This window comes from Sprattus sprattus (assembly GCF_963457725.1).
Source record: "Sprattus sprattus genome assembly, chromosome: 3".
Taxonomy (NCBI): Eukaryota; Metazoa; Chordata; class Actinopteri; order Clupeiformes; family Clupeidae; genus Sprattus; species Sprattus sprattus.
The window spans coordinates 61,619,957-61,638,878 of NC_137922.1; the positions used below are offsets into that span (position 1 = coordinate 61,619,957).

Below are 18,922 nucleotides of genomic sequence, written 5' to 3' on the forward strand. Positions count from 1 at the left end.
AACAGGTAGGGCTCTGTCCCTGCTCGTCATCCTGAGCTGGGGCTCAAGGCAGCCAGCCTGAGCGGCTGGTTTCAGTAGGATGATGAATCGCCTTTGGAAGAAAGGCCGGATTCAGCCACAAAGTTATCCGTGTGCCTCCAGGGTTCCAATATAGCCATTCTTGGCTTGGCTTTTGTTTAGCCGATGCCCTGGCCAAGAGAAAAGCGGTCTTCATAGACAGTTATTTCAATCCCCCCCTCTCTAGAGGTTCAATTCCCCAGGAGGTGGGTGCTGCTGGGATAGCACATCCACAGCCGTGTTCTGAATGCCTGTTAAATGCATTGCCCTCAGACTCAGAAAGAGTAGATAGGCCCCCAGCCACAGCTGTCGGGCAGCCTCCAGGACTGTCTGGGCCTAGTGCTCCCCTGGTGGTTTACCTGGTAGACCCCTGACGTGTTGTCTGCTCTTACCAGGACAGTTTTCTACCACTACTGGAAGAAAATGTTTGAGCGTCAGCAGGACAACCTGCAGCTCCAATACATCTATGTGGTGTTCCCTCCAAGGACTCCAGAGACCTCTGAAAGTCCTGGATTGTCATACAGCTCCCCCCCCTGCCATAGAGGCATCGGTGGCCACCGCTCCTCTGTAAGAAGGTATGGGCCCCAAGGGAACCCTCTGGGTGAGAGTATGTCTCTCCCCTACACAGCCATAGCTTTGGAAGGCAACTGTAAGTGACTCTGACCAGCTTGTGCCTGTGATAAGTGGGGTGCAAGCCAAGATCGTTCAGCCAAATTTAAAGAGGCTGCAAAGACAGAAGGCCCAAGGGAACACCTACGTGGCCGCTGTGAGCATACTCAGCAGTCTCAGAAATGATCTTGAGGGCCAGAGCAATCACCCACTCAAACTAGGCAGTTTATTATGGACCAAGCCTCAATATTTACCACGCGAATTAAACTTCATCGCGGCAATGATTCCTCCTACGTTATGTAAGGTAGGCTTCCATTTAAGAGCGGACACACTCGTAGTTATCCAAATTAGATGCTTTTAGAGCTGAAATTGCGGGCGTCAGTCACCAATCAGTAGGTAGCAGGGGCGGAGTGGCCATCGGGAGCACCGGGATTTTTCCCGGTCGGCCGGTCGGCCAATAATCTATCGAGAACCAGCCTGCAGACCGGCCTTCGCAGCCGTCGTGTCAAATTCATGAGCGGCCCATCGAGATTGCATGTACGTCAAATCATGGTCCCGTGAAAATCTCTAAGTTCTCCGAGAGTTGTGCGAGATAGCAGTCCAACCAGTATTTATAGCACTATTTGTCTCTGTACATCACACCTATGGTGTGTGTCAAACTCACTCCCATTAATCCAACCTTCTGATTTTTGTTTAGCCTCCTATATTGATGTGATTCTTTTTATTCAGACGCTCCATTACTTTCATGACCACAAATATAAATTGGCCAGCGATTTAATTAGTTTTTTTGTTGAATGTAGAATGGTCGGAGCAAATTGCCTCATGGGAAATGCGTATCGCTCTGCCTTTATCAAGTGAACCTAGGGAGATAAATTAGCGGCTATCAGGGAGAGAGAGCATGTGAAGCGGACCTGATGGAGGGACATAAGAGAAAGCTAGAAAGGAGGGGGCAAAAAGGCCAGACTGAAAAAGAGGCGGATGCTGGAGGAAAGTGCATCAAAATGTACAAGAATTCCGGATTTATTCAACCAGCCGTCAACGAGATGCGAGTGAGTTGACAGGACACATTGTTGCGAATTAGCATAACATTTGAGCCAATACGGGACGCGATTTGTTCCGTATTTCCATAAATGTACATATACAAATACACTGTCACTGTCATGTCTGTCACCCACACATCAACACTAAATCTAACAATAATGATCAAAAGCCGCCCGTTTGTTTGTGTAGTTGATATGGGAGGTGGAGGGGATGTGGGTTGGGCCAGTTTTGGGCACGTGGTGGGCCGGTGCAGTCAGAATTGTCCCGGTGGATTTTTGTGTCCCACTCCGCCCCTGGTAAGTAGACGTAGCCTGCTTATAGCATTTACCACAAAGCCGACAGGAGTAAAAACCTGTCCTGTTCAAGAGCGGACACGCCCATTACCAGTTACCAATATAGATGGTTTAGAACTGAAATTGCGGGCATAGCCCGTCAGTTACTTGTCCGTAGGTAAACGCAGCCTGCCTATAGCGTTTAACACAAGCCAACAGGAGTAAAAACCCTGTCCTGTTTAAGAGCGGACCCACTCGCTCCCAGCTACCAAGATAGATGGATTAGAAAACTGAAATTGCGGGCATAGCCCGTCAGTCACCCATCAGTAGGTAAACGTAGCCTGCTTATAACGTTTAACACCAAGCCGACAGGAACAGAAATCCTGTCCTGTTTAAGAGCGAACACACCTGTGAAACACCTGTAGCCTTCTGATAGCGTGACACAAAGCCGACAGGGGCAAGTAGGCTAGAATGCAGCTTGCATCTTCAAAACAACAACGGTACAAACCAAACTATGCGAGGGCTCCAGCTCGCTTAACAAGTAGTTTTAATTATCAGCTATAAGGCGAGAAACACCTGTAGCCTGCAGATAGTGTGACACGAAGCCGACAGGGGCAGAGGGTTTCCATCTCGCTTAACAAGTGGTTTTAATTATCAGTCGTGAGGCGAGAACACCTATAGACTGCCATATCTCATCGTGACAGACAATAGTAGGGAACTATTATGCGAGGAACTCACTCGTGCAACAAGTGGGTTTAATTATCAGTTGTAAGGCGAGAAACACCTATAGCCTGCTGATACTCAGTCTCTTTACTCATTAGGCTCCTGCAGTAGGGCGTGAGCACGATAAACGGCATAATAGGCTGTATTAGCGTAACTCGCTTAACAAGTGGGTTCAACTATCGGTTCGTAAAACGAGAAACACACTTCCGATAGGCCACTGCCTCAAACCATTACCCGAGCGTGACTACTACACACGGTAAAACAATAGAAGAAGCAATTCACCTTTTTTCCGGATTATCCGTTTTCCCGGATTATCCGCGAGTGGGTTTAACTACCAGTTTTAAGGCTAGAAAACACCTGTACTGTAGCCCACTGCAAATGTTGATTTTTGATGCTAATCGTAGTCTTAAGAGGGCGAAATTCACAGCTCTACCCGAAGGTTGCAAGACTCCCAACAATTAGCATGATTACACTCACCTGTGGAGTGAACATACTCACCAACTCACCTGATGCGAGAAGAATTAAGGGTCGTGACCTGGGGGAGCATGCCTTTAGTACAGGGGCGAAGGCATACGTCACCCAGGTCACAGGTGATTTTGTTGATACAAATACTCGAACTACACGTAAATGTGAATGACATCCAGTGCTTAAAGCAACGCCTCTGGCGGTCAGTAGAAATGAAATAGAACTCCATTTAATTTCGGCTTTTGGTATTTACGTATGTAAATATGTTGCATTTCCGCTCAAATCAGCGGACCCAAGCTCAAACACGTCATTAAATAAAGACATAGTGAATTCGATGTCATCTTCACTTTCACATTCACATCAATCCATCCTTTGTTGCATCATCTGTTTCCAGGGAGATGTCGGAGGCCCGGTGGTGTGCAGGTTGGACGAGTCATGGTTCCAGGCCGGAATAATCACGGGTGTCCCTCAGAGAAGCTTGACCCGAACAGAGAACATCCTGACCTTCTCGAAGCCCTCTACGTTCAGTGCCTTCCTACGAGAGACTGTAGTGGATTTACCGTCTCCTCTCACTCCCTCCCCGGATGTGACAACCCCAGCTCCCACTGAGAGTCTTTCAGTTGATGGTGAGTAGAATTCCAAAGGACATGTTTGGCCGTCTAATCCTTTAGGAAATGCCACTTTTCTTTTTGATGCTGCTTTGCCTCTCATGGGGGGCGACAGTGGTACAGGAGGTCTATAAGTCGTTTAGTAATCAGAAGGTTGCTAGTTCCATTCCCTTTTGAAGCATCCTTGAGCAAGACACTGAACCCCTGATTGCTCCTGATGTGCAGTGTGCCATCAGTGTAAATGTAAAATGTGTATACATCCTCGTAAGTCGCTTTGGATAAAAGCGTCTGCTAAATGACTAAATGTAAATGTCATAGAATCTCAGGCGTGTTGTTGTTTTTTGTCAGTTTGCGGCACAACTCCACTCAACCCCAGGATAGTTGGAGGACAAGATGCCCCTCTAGGCAGCTGGCCCTGGCAGGCTAGTCTGCAGATGTCTGGAGGCCATTTCTGTGGAGGTTCACTGATCAACAAGGAGTGGGTTGTATCTGCTGCTCACTGCTTTTCAAGGTGAGTAGGGGTTGGGCCCAAGGAACGGATGCTGTAAGAACTAGGTTTGGTGCTAATTCACGAAAAAGAACGTTATAGATTGTTTAGCAAGGAATTTTCCAAGAAGAATTGATTTGTAGTTGAGAACAATATACATTTTTGATGTCAAAGTTAACATAATTTTATGAGATTATTGTGGCTGAGATTAATGTGATCAAATATTTTTACCCAGTTAACGCATCTTTGTTTACTTCCGGTGTGCGTTGACCCCTGACACGAAACCGCGGCGTGACTGCAGCCAGTTAGACAGGCGAGACCGAGACGGTAGTGGAAGATGGAGAGAGCTGAGGGATTGTTGGGGGGAACATTTCTGTTTTAGAGGCAAAATGACGGACAATCGACAAAACTAAAGTTGTATATAGCATTCGTTAAGCTTAATTAAGTTATCACAGAAGCAGCTCATCTTTAACTTACCACCTTAATGCAAAGCACCCGACATAAAGCAGTCCCAGGTTAGATGGTCGCCAACCACCACTCCACGACTTCTCTAGGAAAATAACTAGACCGGTTTGTGAAAAGGTTACCAACGCTGTAGCAGTATGGGTTGCCAGTGACTGTCGGCCCAGCAACATAGTTGCAGACGGTGGGCTGACTGAGGTGTTCCGAATTGCTTCACGGGACAATTCTTACGATTAACCGTCGAGTTGCCCCATTGTGTGATTACATAACAGTTGGTTTTGAAGTGTGTTGAGTGCGTTTTGAAGCTGTCTAATTAGGCGCTCTTTAAAGCTGTCTAATGAGGCGCTCAAACCTTCAAATCTGAAACGACATTTGGAGATTTGACATCCAGCACTCACGTTCAGAACCAGGTTGTGGAAAGGATGAAAGGCAGCCCGTTCCTTTTAAAACAAGTTAGACGAGTCGGCAGTTAAGCTGCATTAGTGGTGTTTTTTGTGCGTTATCATTGGGGTGGTATTCTACAAGAGGACATACTTTTCAGTGGAGAGCTACCAACTCGAACTACTGCACAGGAAAGCTCGGTGCTATTTGTGTTGATAATAGATTGCAGCCACAGATTTAAATCATTATTTCAATTATTAAAACCATTATATTGACCCATTTGAACCTATTTGTTTGAACATTATTTGAACCTATTTGTTTGCATGTCTGAAGAATCAGCTATTTTAATTAGGCCTAGCTGAGTGGTCTTGTTTTTATGTTCAATCAGTTGTTTTGAGTGCATGCTATCTTTTGGGTCTATTCTGGTTTTATTTCCTTGCTTGTTTGCTGTGCACAAATAGGCCCAGGCCTTGCATCTAAGTTCTCTGTGTGGTTCTATGTTGTTTTCTGGTGCACAATACAATTTTGATGCAATATCTAGAGTTAGATTTTCTTTTATTCAATTCTAGGCTTCCACCTGTAGCAGGTGCTGATGTTGTTTTTTGTGACACATAAAAATCGCTTATTAATTAGAAGTAATGGATTAAAGATTGAATTAGCCTAATGGAATATAGATTAGCTAAAATAAGTGGGGTGTCTGTTGGGCTCCGACCTGTTACACATACGAAAAACTGGGCCTCGGAGTCGAAAAGGTTGGGATCCCCTGGTTCTATTTCATTTCTCCTGACCGCCAGAGGCGGTGCTTTCAGCACTGGATGTCTATCGCGTATACGTGTAGTTCGAGTGTTTGTATCAACAAAAGTCACCTATGACCTGGGTGACGTATGCCTTTGTCCCGGTACTAAAGGCACGCCCACCCAGGAATCGCTCCTTAATTCTTCTCGCGGAAGGTGAGTAGTTCCTTTACAGGATAGTGTCGGATAATCCGAAAAAAAAAGGTGAGTTTTGCCTCTTCTATTGTTGTACCGAGTGAATCACGCTCGTGTAATGGTTGAGGCAGGGGGCTAATCAGAACAGGTGTGTTCGCCTTAAAAACTGATAGTTCAAACCCCATTGAGCGAGTTGGAAGTTCCTCGCATATTTTTGTTTGGTGAGCTGTGGCAGGGGGCTAATCAGAACAGGTGTGTTCGCCTTAAAAACTGATAGTTCAAACCCCATTGAGCGAGTTGGAAGTTCCTCGCATATTTTTTGTTTTTTTGAGCTGTTTACGAGTGTTTCCGCTCTAAAACAGGACAGGTTGTAGCCCTGTCGATTTTGTTTTGTTTTGTTAATGCGGTAAGCACGCTATGTCTGCATTGTTTGATAACTGTTAAGAAGAGTGTGTGTTCGCTCTAAAAACAGGACAGGTGGTTAGCCTGTCAACTTTGTTAATGCGGTAAACACGCTAACATTGTTTGATGACTGTTAAGAAGAGTGTGTGTTCGCTCTAAAAACAGGACAGGTGGTTAGCCTGTCAACTTTGTTAATGCGGTAAACACGCTAACATTGTTTGATGACTGTTAAGAAGAGTGTGTTTTCGCTCTAGAACAGGACAGGTTTGGTAGCCCTGTCGATTTTTTGTTGATGCTGTAAACGGGCTGCGTTCACACGGTGTGGTAATTGGTAACTCTTAAACGGAAGCCTACATTACCTAACGTGAGCGTTAGCACTGCCTTAATTGGCTGAGGGGATGCTTGATCATTATTGAATTGGTCAGCATTTATTATTTTGTTAAGATAACTGTGTAGGAGGAGCGTGTTCGCTCTAAAAGACTAACAGTATCTTGTACAACAGGGCCTAGTGTTATTTCGCTTAGGCTGCTGGGGAAGTATCACTCATATTTATATATATTTGGATAGATACATATTGCAATGGCTATGACATGCACTGTTTGCCGGGCCCCTCTTGAGCTAGAGGACGGCCATGATAGGTGTCCCTCATGCTTAGGTATTGAGCACCTAAGGCAAGGGCTCACAGAGCTGGCATGTATGAACTGCAGCTGCATGAGCGTATCTGTGCGTTTGGGGAGACTGGCCCAGCTAGAGCCACCCCCGACACAGAGAAGCAGAGCCATCTCTCCTAGACCAAGCAAACGCCGTGGGCCTGATTCCTGGGAACCATCTGGTAGGGGGAAACACAGGAAGACTGATCCGCTTGCCAAGAAGGTGGACACTTTGACGTCAGAGTTTGCAGAAATAAAGACCTTACTTTTAAATCTGCAACGACCTGCTGCACAGCCTGCTAGTGTTTCCGCTACAGCTGCACCAGGGTCTCCTTCAGGCACACTCCCTCCAGTATTGTCACCAGCCTATGAGATCCTCGAGGAGGATATACTCTCCACCATGGCTTCGGAGAGCCTAGGCCTTGGGGGAGAATATGGTGTGGAGGCGACAGAGAAAAGCCCAGGTGACTCTCCTCCCAGCTTCCAGGGAACGAGCCACACCACACAGAAAGGCTCCGAGAGAAGCCAGGAGTCAGTTAGACCCACAGTGAAGATGGCACTGGCACGGCTGGGGTTGGATACACCACCAGTGCATACCTCTTCTCAGAGCGCCTTTTTCAGGAAGGCAGCTCCGTCTACGTTTTTTAATATTCCGCCCTCAGCCCCATTTATTGAGGAGCTGCAGAGATGCTGGGGAGATCCCAAACGGCTCAGGCATCTCCCACCGGACTGTAGGGCACTCTCTAGTATGCAGGATTCATCTGCCCATGGCCTGGATCGCATGCCCAATGTAGAGCCAGCTGTGGCTGCTCTCGTGCTGACGCCGGGGGAAGCACTTCGGCCTGATGCTCGATGTCCTCGGCCCCAGTGCCGTCAGACAGATGACTACATTGTCAAGAGTTACGACACAGCAGCGCGTATCGCACGTCTGGGGAACTCAATGTCGCACCTGGTGCTAGCTCTGTCCGAGACATTGCAAACCTCTGGAGCTGACCCCTCGGCACAAAGTCTAAGCGACACCTCCCTGCAGACATTCGCTTACATGACCCGGGAGTTGGGGAGGCTAATGTCCTCGTTAACCCAGGCACGACGCCAGATATGGTTGGCCCAGTCTCCACTGTTGGAACCGTGCAGAAAAGCCCTTTTGTCACTGCCTGTCATACCAGGGCAGATTTTTGGCCCTGCCGCACAGCAAACCCTTGAGCGTAGCCTACTGGTCACACAGGCCAGAACACAATTTGCCAGTCTGAGCCGTCAGGCTTCCGGCATACAGAGGCCCCCTATGGGAGCAGTTACGACTCGGTCGAGGTCGCAACAGGTTACCCAGCCAAGAGCGCAGCAGTCACAGGGGTTTCGCCAACCTGCCCCCAGCCAGCCCCCTCGCTTGCCACAGCGAGGCCAGTTCTCTGGCCGTCGCCCCTCAAAATATCAGAGGGGGCGAGGGGCCAGACAATGACTGCTCCACTCCCGTGGTCGGGCGCTTCACAGACCAGCAGCTCAGGTGCTGGGAAGCGCGTACGTCGGACCCCTGGGTTATTTCAACCCTGTCACAGGGGTACAGCATACAGTTCCGACGCCGACCACCGAGGTTTCGCGGGGTCAAGATGACCTTCGTAAAGGACCCAAACAAGGCTCTGGGCCTGCGTCAGGAGATCTGGGCTCTCTTGGAAAAAGGCGCCATCGAGCCATTAGACAGGTATTCACGAAACAGTGGATTCTACTCCACTTATTTAATTATTCCAAAGAAGGGGGGGGGCCTCCGGCCTATACTAGACCTGAGGCAATTAAACACGCATCTCAAGGTTTTAAGATTTCACATGCTACGCACAGCAGATGTGCTGCAGGGCATCAAGCAGGGAGACTGGTTTACAACCGTCGACCTAAAGGATGCATATTTCCACATCCCTATTGCACCTCGACACAGACAGTTTCTCCGGTTTGCATTCGAGGGCAGAGCTTACCAGTTCTGCGTACTACCCTTCGGGATCTCGCTGGCACCCAGGGTCTTCACCAGATGTGTGGCAGCAGCACTGTCCCCACTGCAAGCCAGAGGGATGCACATTTTCCCCTATCTGGACGACTGGCTGATCTGTTCCCAATCAAGGACAGAGGCTCTCAGAGAGTCAAGTTTGCTAATCTCGCATGTTACAGGGCTAGGGCTAAGAATAAACCAGGAAAAGAGCTCCCTGGTGCCCAGTCAGCAGACTGTGTTTATTGGCATCCAGCTGGACTCACGGCTGATGGTTGCTTCCCCCTCTCAACAGCGGGTCAACAACATCCTCAGACTTATCAGTCTTTTCAGGAGGGGCAGGGCTCTGGCCCTCAAATCATTCTTGAGACTGCTGGGCATGCTCACAGCGGCCTCGTCAGTGGTCCCTTTGGGCCTGCTGTCATTGCGGCCACTACAAATTTGGCTAAACGACCGGGGCTTGCACCCCACTTGCCACAGGCACAAGCCGGTAAGAGTCACGGCCAGTTGCCTGGCAAAGCTACGCCCGTGGAGGCGAGAGGCATATCTCACCCAGGGGGTTCCCTTGGGGGCCATACCTTCCTGCAGGGAAGTGGTGGCCACCGATGCTTCCATGACAGGTTGGGGAGCTGTATGGCGATGCAGGACAGTCAGGGGTCTCTGGAGTCCTCAACAGCAGGAACAGCACATAAATGTACTGGAGCTGCAGGCTGTTCTGCTGGCGCTCAGACATTTCTATCCAGTGCTGGTAGGAAAGCATGTCCTGTTGAGAACAGACAATATGTCCGTGGTCTACCAGGTAAACCACCAGGGGAGCACGAGGGCCAGACAAGCCTTGAGGCTGGCCCAACAGCTGTGGCTATGGGCCTATCCACACTTTCTGAGCCTGAGGGCAATGCACCTGCCAGGCGTTCAGAACATGGCCGCGGATTTGCTATCCCGGCAGCACCCGCCTCCTGGGGAGTGGAGGCTACACCCACAAGTGGTGGAAGCGACCTGGCGGAGATATGGCAGGGCAGGGGTGGATCTTTTTGCCTCCCAGTCAACAACTCACTGTCCCCTTTGGTTTTCCCTCGGGGAATCTACAAGCCCCTTGGGCCAGGATGCACTGGCCCATGCGTGGCCGAACCAGCTGCTATACGCCTTCCCCCCACTGCCACTAATCCTGCCCACTCTGGACAGGATCCTCAGAGGGAACCACAAGGTGTTACTTGTAGCCCCCAGATGGCCAGGACGAGTATGGTTCCCAATCTTGCACAGATTACTAGAGGGGGAACCATGGTGCCTCCCTGTGAGGCCGGACCTCCTCTCACAGCTGGAGGGTCAAATCTGGCATCCGAACCCAGCACAGCTGCAGCTTTGGGTCTGGCCTCTGAAGGGCCAGAGCCGTTGCTAGGGTCATGTGACCCAGCAGTGGTAAGGACCATCCTTAGCTCCCGGGCACCTTCCACCAATGCATTGTACGCAAATAGGTGGAAACTGTTTTGCGAGTGGTGCCAATCACAGAAGCAGGACCCCACGGTGTCCTGTACCGGTGATTCTCCTCTTTCTCCAGTCCCGTTTTGATGGAGGCCACTCAACCAGGAGTGTGTGTACATCGTGGGCAGCCCTAAGAGGTGTCCCCCTTTCAGATATCTGTACAGCTGCATCATGGGCCTCAACCTGCACATTTGCAAGGTTTTATCGGGTTAATGTGGTCCCTCACAACCCAGTGGCAGCAGCTGTTCTTCCTACACCCTTACAGCGGGAATAAGGTAGGATTTCCTCGTGACTTTGTGGGTATTAGTCATCCAGTGCTGAAAGCACCGCCTCTGGCGGTCAGGAGAAATGAAATAGAACGCTAGGTTACGTATGTAACCATGGTTCTATGAATTTCGGATGACCGCCAGAGCTTGGCAGTCACTCGGAATATGCGCGAGAAGATTGTCAAGGAGCGATTCCAGAGTGGGCGTGCCTTTAGTACCGGGACAAAGGCATACGTCACCCAGGTCATAGGTGACTTTTGTTGATACAAACACTCGAACTACACGTATACGCGATAGACATCCAGTGCTGAAAGCACCGCCTCTGGCGGTCATCCGAAATTCATAGAACCATGGTTACATACGTAACCTAGCGTTTACGCCACTAATCAATTCATGCTGATTTCAATTGTTGTTTTAAACCTGGATATCCATCGGTCAGAAGAAACATCACCATGCATTTGGGCTGTTTGTTCTGACTGAAACCCAAACGATACCCATCCCTAGTTCTGACTGAAACCAATGTCTTTTTCAGCAACAATCCAAGCGGGCTGACAGTGTCCTTGGGTCGGCAGACCCAGCAGGGCAGCAATCCCAACGAAGTGTCCAGAAGCGTCGACAGAATCGTCTTGCATCCCAATTACGACAGCGACACCAGTGACAACGACATTGCCATGCTGAGACTCAGTTCTCCCGTTCAGTTTACTAACTTCATCAGACCGGTTTGTCTGGCAGCCAGTGACAGTGTGTTCAACAAAGGCACCGACAGCTGGGTAACTGGATGGGGAAACATTGGAGAAGGTGGTAAGTCAAGTCAATAGGGTGTAGGACAATTTGATGTCCACAAATATTTGGATGCTACAGCTGAGATATGTTAAAGAAACAGCAAAATACATTTCAGCAATCAAATACATTCAAAAGGTTCCTTCACATGTGAATTTGTGTCCACCTTCGTATTTGATAAACAATCTTTTGAGCTCATTCTCCTCTTCCTCTTCAGTTCCTCTCCCGTTCCCAGAGACCCTACAGGAAGTTGAGGTTCCAGTGGTGGGTAATACACAGTGCGAGAGCCTGAACGGTGCTGGAACGATTACAGAAAACATGCTCTGTGCTGGTCTACTCGCTGGAGGCAAAGACTCATGCCAGGTATCGTAATGGTTTGGTGCACATTTAGCTGTCATGAGACTATAGACATGGATTGTGCCAATCTTCTTCAGAGCAAGGAATGTATGATAACGTTTCTTACAATAATGTGTTTGCAGGGTGACTCAGGAGGTCCAATGGTCAACAAGCAGCAAGCGGTTTGGGTCCAGTCTGGGGTCGTCAGCTGGGGCTTTGGCTGTGCTCGACCTGAACTCCCTGGTGTTTATGCAAGGGTGTCCCGCTACCAGTCCTGGATGGGCTCCCAGATCCAGAGCGACCCACCAGGCTTTGTCACATTCTCCTCCTCTGGACTTCCGCCCCCACCCCCACCACCACCCTCCCCGGATGTGACAACCCCAGCTCCCACTGAGAGTCTTTCAGTTGATGGTGAGTAGAATTCCAAAGGACATGTTTGGCCGTCTAATCCTTTAGGAAATGCCACTTTTCTTTTTGATGCTGCTTTGCCTCTCATGGGGGGCGACAGTGGTACAGGAGGTATATAAGTCGTTTAGTAATCAGAAGGTTGCTAGTTCCATTCCCTTTCGAAGCGTCCTTGAGCAAGACACTGAACCCCTGATTGCTCCTGATGTGCAGTGTGCCATCAGTGTAAATGTAAAATGTGTATACATCCTTGTAAGTCGCTTTGGATAAAAGCGTCTGCTAAATGACTAAATGTAAATGTCATAGAATCTCAGGCGTGTTGTTGTTTTTTGTCAGTTTGCGGCACAACTCCACTCAACCCCAGGATAGTTGGAGGACAAGATGCCCCTCTAGGCAGCTGGCCCTGGCAGGCAAGTCTGCAGATGTCTGGAGGCCATTTCTGTGGAGGTTCACTGATCAACAAGGAGTGGGTTGTATCTGCTGCTCACTGCTTTTCAAGGTGAGTAGGGGTTGGGCCCAAGGAACGGATGCTGTAAGAACTAGGTTTGGTGCTAATTCACGAAAAAGAACGTTATAGGTTGTTAACGCCCCTCATCAATTCACTTGATCCGGTTGTTGTTTTGAACCTGGATATCCATCGGTCAGAAGAAACATCACCATGCATTTGGGCTGTTTGTTCTGACTGAAACCCAAACGATACCCATCCCTAGTTCTGACTAAAACCAATGTCTTTTTCAGCAACAATCCAAGCGGGCTGACAGTGTCCTTGGGTCGGCAGACCCAGCAGGGCAGCAATCCCAACGAAGTGTCCAGAAGCGTGGACAGAATCGTCTTGCATCCCAATTACAACAGCCGCACCAGTGACAACGACATTGCCATGCTGAGACTCAGTTCTCCCGTTCAGTTTACTAACTTCATCAGACCGGTTTGTCTGGCAGCCAGTGACAGTGTGTTCAACAATGGCACAGACAGCTGGGTAACTGGATGGGGCAACATTGGAGAAGGTGGTAAGTCAAGTCAATAGGGTGTAGGACAATTTGATGTCCACAAATATTTGGATGCTACAGCTGAGATATCTTAAAGAAACAGCAAAATACATTTCAGCAATCAAATACATTCAAAAGGTTCCTTCACATGTGAATTTGTGTCCACCTTCGTATTTGATAAACAATCTTTTGAGCTCATTCTCCTCTTCCTCTTCAGTTCCTCTCCCGTTCCCAGAGACCCTACAGGAAGTTGAGGTTCCAGTGGTGGGTAATACACAGTGCGAGAGCCTGAACGGTGCTGGAACGATTACAGAAAACATGCTCTGTGCTGGTCTACTCGCTGGAGGCAAAGACTCATGCCAGGTATCGTAATGGTTTGGTGCACATTTAGCTGTCATGAGACTATAGACATGGATTGTGCCAATCTTCTTCAGAGCAAGGAATGTATGATAACGTTTCTTACAATAATGTGTTTGCAGGGTGACTCAGGAGGTCCAATGGTCAACAAGCAGCAAGCGGTTTGGGTCCAGTCTGGGGTCGTCAGCTGGGGCTTTGGCTGTGCTCGACCTGAACTCCCTGGTGTTTATGCAAGGGTGTCCCGCTACCAGTCCTGGATGGGCTCCCAGATCCAGAGCGACCCACCAGGCTTTGTCACATTCTCCTCCTCTGGACTTCCGCCCCCACCCCCACCACCACCCTCCCCGGATGTGACAACCCCAGCTCCCACTGAGAGTCTTTCAGTTGATGGTGAGTAGAATTCCAAAGGACATGTTTGGCCGTCTAATCCTTTAGGAAATGCCACTTTTCTTTTTGATGCTGCTTTGCCTCTCATGGGGGGCGACAGTGGTACAGGAGGTATATAAGTCGTTTAGTAATCAGAAGGTTGCTAGTTCCATTCCCTTTCGAAGCGTCCTTGAGCAAGACACTGAACCCCTGATTGCTCCTGATGTGCAGTGTGCCATCAGTGTAAATGTAAAATGTGTATACATCCTTGTAAGTCGCTTTGGATAAAAGCGTCTGCTAAATGACTAAATGTAAATGTCATAGAATCTCAGGCGTGTTGTTGTTTTTTGTCAGTTTGCGGCACAACTCCACTCAACCCCAGGATAGTTGGAGGACAAGATGCCCCTCTAGGCAGCTGGCCCTGGCAGGCAAGTCTGCAGATGTCTGGAGGCCATTTCTGTGGAGGTTCACTGATCAACAAGGAGTGGGTTGTATCTGCTGCTCACTGCTTTTCAAGGTGAGTAGGGGTTGGGCCCAAGGAACGGATGCTGTAAGAACTAGGTTTGGTGCTAATTCACGAAAAAGAACGTTATAGGTTGTTAACGCCCCTCATCAATTCACTTGATCCGGTTGTTGTTTTGAACCTGGATATCCATCGGTCAGAAGAAACATCACCATGCATTTGGGCTGTTTGTTCTGACTGAAACCCAAACGATACCCATCCCTAGTTCTGACTGAAACCAATGTCTTTTTCAGCAACAATCCAAGCGGGCTGACAGTGTCCTTGGGTCGGCAGACCCAGCAGGGCAGCAATCCCAACGAAGTGTCCAGAAGCGTGGACAGAATCGTCTTGCATCCCAATTACAACAGCCGCACCAGTGACAACGACATTGCCATGCTGAGACTCAGTTCTCCCGTTCAGTTTACTAACTTCATCAGACCGGTTTGTCTGGCAGCCAGTGACAGTGTGTTCAACAATGGCACAGACAGCTGGGTAACTGGATGGGGCAACATTGGAGAAGGTGGTAAGTCAAGTCAATAGGGTGTAGGACAATTTGATGTCCACAAATATTTGGATGCTACAGCTGAGATATCTTAAAGAAACAGCAAAATACATTTCAGCAATCAAATACATTCAAAAGGTTCCTTCACATGTGAATTTGTGTCCACCTTCGTATTTGATAAACAATCTTTTGAGCTCATTCTCCTCTTCCTCTTCAGTTCCTCTCCCGTTCCCAGAGACCCTACAGGAAGTTGAGGTTCCAGTGGTGGGTAATACACAGTGCGAGAGCCTGAACGGTGCTGGAACGATTACAGAAAACATGCTCTGTGCTGGTCTACTCGCTGGAGGCAAAGACTCATGCCAGGTATCGTAATGGTTTGGTGCACATTTAGCTGTCATGAGACTATAGACATGGATTGTGCCAATCTTCTTCAGAGCAAGGAATGTATGATAACGTTTCTTACAATAATGTGTTTGCAGGGTGACTCAGGAGGTCCAATGGTCAACAAGCAGCAAGCGGTTTGGGTCCAGTCTGGGGTCGTCAGCTGGGGCTTTGGCTGTGCTCGACCTGAACTCCCTGGTGTTTATGCAAGGGTGTCCCGCTACCAGTCCTGGATGGGCTCCCAGATCCAGAGCGACCCACCAGGCTTTGTCACATTCTCCTCCTCTGGACTTCCGCCCCCACCCCCACCACCACCCTCCCCGGATGTGACAACCCCAGCTCCCACTGAGAGTCTTTCAGTTGATGGTGAGTAGAATTCCAAAGGACATGTTTGGCCGTCTAATCCTTTAGGAAATGCCACTTTTCTTTTTGATGCTGCTTTGCCTCTCATGGGGGGCGACAGTGGTACAGGAGGTATATAAGTCGTTTAGTAATCAGAAGGTTGCTAGTTCCATTCCCTTTCGAAGCGTCCTTGAGCAAGACACTGAACCCCTGATTGCTCCTGATGTGCAGTGTGCCATCAGTGTAAATGTAAAATGTGTATACATCCTTGTAAGTCGCTTTGGATAAAAGCGTCTGCTAAATGACTAAATGTAAATGTCATAGAATCTCAGGCGTGTTGTTGTTTTTTGTCAGTTTGCGGCACAACTCCACTCAACCCCAGGATAGTTGGAGGACAAGATGCCCCTCTAGGCAGCTGGCCCTGGCAGGCAAGTCTGCAGATGTCTGGAGGCCATTTCTGTGGAGGTTCACTGATCAACAAGGAGTGGGTTGTATCTGCTGCTCACTGCTTTTCAAGGTGAGTAGGGGTTGGGCCCAAGGAACGGATGCTGTAAGAACTAGGTTTGGTGCTAATTCACGAAAAAGAACGTTATAGGTTGTTAACGCCCCTCATCAATTCACTTGATCCGGTTGTTGTTTTGAACCTGGATATCCATCGGTCAGAAGAAACATCACCATGCATTTGGGCTGTTTGTTCTGACTGAAACCCAAACGATACCCATCCCTAGTTCTGACTGAAACCAATGTCTTTTTCAGCAACAATCCAAGCGGGCTGACAGTGTCCTTGGGTCGGCAGACCCAGCAGGGCAGCAATCCCAACGAAGTGTCCAGAAGCGTGGACAGAATCGTCTTGCATCCCAATTACAACAGCCGCACCAGTGACAACGACATTGCCATGCTGAGACTCAGTTCTCCCGTTCAGTTTACTAACTTCATCAGACCGGTTTGTCTGGCAGCCAGTGACAGTGTGTTCAACAATGGCACAGACAGCTGGGTAACTGGATGGGGCAACATTGGAGAAGGTGGTAAGTCAAGTCAATAGGGTGTAGGACAATTTGATGTCCACAAATATTTGGATGCTACAGCTGAGATATCTTAAAGAAACAGCAAAATACATTTCAGCAATCAAATACATTCAAAAGGTTCCTTCACATGTGAATTTGTGTCCACCTTCGTATTTGATAAACAATCTTTTGAGCTCATTCTCCTCTTCCTCTTCAGTTCCTCTCCCGTTCCCAGAGACCCTACAGGAAGTTGAGGTTCCAGTGGTGGGTAATACACAGTGCGAGAGCCTGAACGGTGCTGGAACGATTACAGAAAACATGCTCTGTGCTGGTCTACTCGCTGGAGGCAAAGACTCATGCCAGGTATCGTAATGGTTTGGTGCACATTTAGCTGTCATGAGACTATAGACATGGATTGTGCCAATCTTCTTCAGAGCAAGGAATGTATGATAACGTTTCTTACAATAATGTGTTTGCAGGGTGACTCAGGAGGTCCAATGGTCAACAAGCAGCAAGCGGTTTGGGTCCAGTCTGGGGTCGTCAGCTGGGGCTTTGGCTGTGCTCGACCTGAACTCCCTGGTGTTTATGCAAGGGTGTCCCGCTACCAGTCCTGGATGGGCTCCCAGATCCAGAGCGACCCACCAGGCTTTGTCACATTCTCCTCCTCTGGACTTCCGCCCCCACCCCCACCACCACCCTCCCCGGATGTGACAACCCCAGCTCCCACTGAGAGTCTTTCAGTTGATGGTGAGTAGAATTCCAAAGGACATGTTTGGCCGTCTAATCCTTTAGGAAATGCCACTTTTCTTTTTGATGCTGCTTTGCCTCTCATGGGGGGCGACAGTGGTACAGGAGGTATATAAGTCGTTTAGTAATCAGAAGGTTGCTAGTTCCATTCCCTTTCGAAGCGTCCTTGAGCAAGACACTGAACCCCTGATTGCTCCTGATGTGCAGTGTGCCATCAGTGTAAATGTAAAATGTGTATACATCCTTGTAAGTCGCTTTGGATAAAAGCGTCTGCTAAATGACTAAATGTAAATGTCATAGAATCTCAGGCGTGTTGTTGTTTTTTGTCAGTTTGCGGCACAACTCCACTCAACCCCAGGATAGTTGGAGGACAAGATGCCCCTCTAGGCAGCTGGCCCTGGCAGGCAAGTCTGCAGATGTCTGGAGGCCATTTCTGTGGAGGTTCACTGATCAACAAGGAGTGGGTTGTATCTGCTGCTCACTGCTTTTCAAGGTGAGTAGGGGTTGGGCCCAAGGAACGGATGCTGTAAGAACTAGGTTTGGTGCTAATTCACGAAAAAGAACGTTATAGGTTGTTAACGCCCCTCATCAATTCACTTGATCCGGTTGTTGTTTTGAACCTGGATATCCATCGGTCAGAAGAAACATCACCATGCATTTGGGCTGTTTGTTCTGACTGAAACCCAAACGATACCCATCCCTAGTTCTGACTGAAACCAATGTCTTTTTCAGCAACAATCCAAGCGGGCTGACAGTGTCCTTGGGTCGGCAGACCCAGCAGGGCAGCAATCCCAACGAAGTGTCCAGAAGCGTGGACAGAATCGTCTTGCATCCCAATTACAACAGCCGCACCAGTGACAACGACATTGCCATGCTGAGACTCAGTTCTCCCGTTCAGTTTACTAACTTCATCAGACCGGTTTGTCTGGCAGCCAGTGACAGTGTGTTCAACAATGGCACAGACAGCTGGGTAACTGGATGGGGCAACATTGGAGAAGGTGGTAAGTCAAGTCAATAGGGTGTAGGACAATTTGATGTCCACAAATATTTGGATGCTACAGCTGAGATATCTTAAAGAAACAGCAAAATACATTTCAGCAATCAAATACATTCAAAAGGTTCCTTCACATGTGAATTTGTGTCCACCTTCGTATTTGATAAACAATCTTTTGAGCTCATTCTCCTCTTCCTCTTCAGTTCCTCTCCCGTTCCCAGAGACCCTACAGGAAGTTGAGGTTCCAGTGGTGGGTAATACACAGTGCGAGAGCCTGAACGGTGCTGGAACGATTACAGAAAACATGCTCTGTGCTGGTCTACTCGCTGGAGGCAAAGACTCATGCCAGGTATCGTAATGGTTTGGTGCACATTTAGCTGTCATGAGACTATAGACATGGATTGTGCCAATCTTCTTCAG

General features: G+C 48.6%; 1 protein-coding gene across 1 annotated transcript in view; it reads left to right on the forward strand.

The window, feature by feature from the left end:
- The window catches only part of LOC308362438 (uncharacterized protein), a gene marked incomplete at its 3' end in the record, with an annotated part of 56,683 nt that overhangs the window by 10,471 nt on the left and 27,290 nt on the right, over window positions 1-18,922 (forward strand). Inside the window, exons 9-27 of the mRNA XM_080835072.1 lie at window positions 4,124-4,286; window positions 11,333-11,601; window positions 11,798-11,943; window positions 12,060-12,327; window positions 12,658-12,820; window positions 13,060-13,328; window positions 13,525-13,670; window positions 13,787-14,054; window positions 14,385-14,547; window positions 14,787-15,055; window positions 15,252-15,397; window positions 15,514-15,781; window positions 16,112-16,274; window positions 16,514-16,782; window positions 16,979-17,124; window positions 17,241-17,508; window positions 17,839-18,001; window positions 18,241-18,509; window positions 18,706-18,851. Of these exons, the coding sequence (XP_080691198.1) occupies window positions 4,124-4,286; window positions 11,333-11,601; window positions 11,798-11,943; window positions 12,060-12,327; window positions 12,658-12,820; window positions 13,060-13,328; window positions 13,525-13,670; window positions 13,787-14,054; window positions 14,385-14,547; window positions 14,787-15,055; window positions 15,252-15,397; window positions 15,514-15,781; window positions 16,112-16,274; window positions 16,514-16,782; window positions 16,979-17,124; window positions 17,241-17,508; window positions 17,839-18,001; window positions 18,241-18,509; window positions 18,706-18,851 (3,962 nt within the window). The remainder of the gene's footprint in view (window positions 1-4,123; window positions 4,287-11,332; window positions 11,602-11,797; window positions 11,944-12,059; window positions 12,328-12,657; window positions 12,821-13,059; window positions 13,329-13,524; window positions 13,671-13,786; window positions 14,055-14,384; window positions 14,548-14,786; window positions 15,056-15,251; window positions 15,398-15,513; window positions 15,782-16,111; window positions 16,275-16,513; window positions 16,783-16,978; window positions 17,125-17,240; window positions 17,509-17,838; window positions 18,002-18,240; window positions 18,510-18,705; window positions 18,852-18,922) is intronic.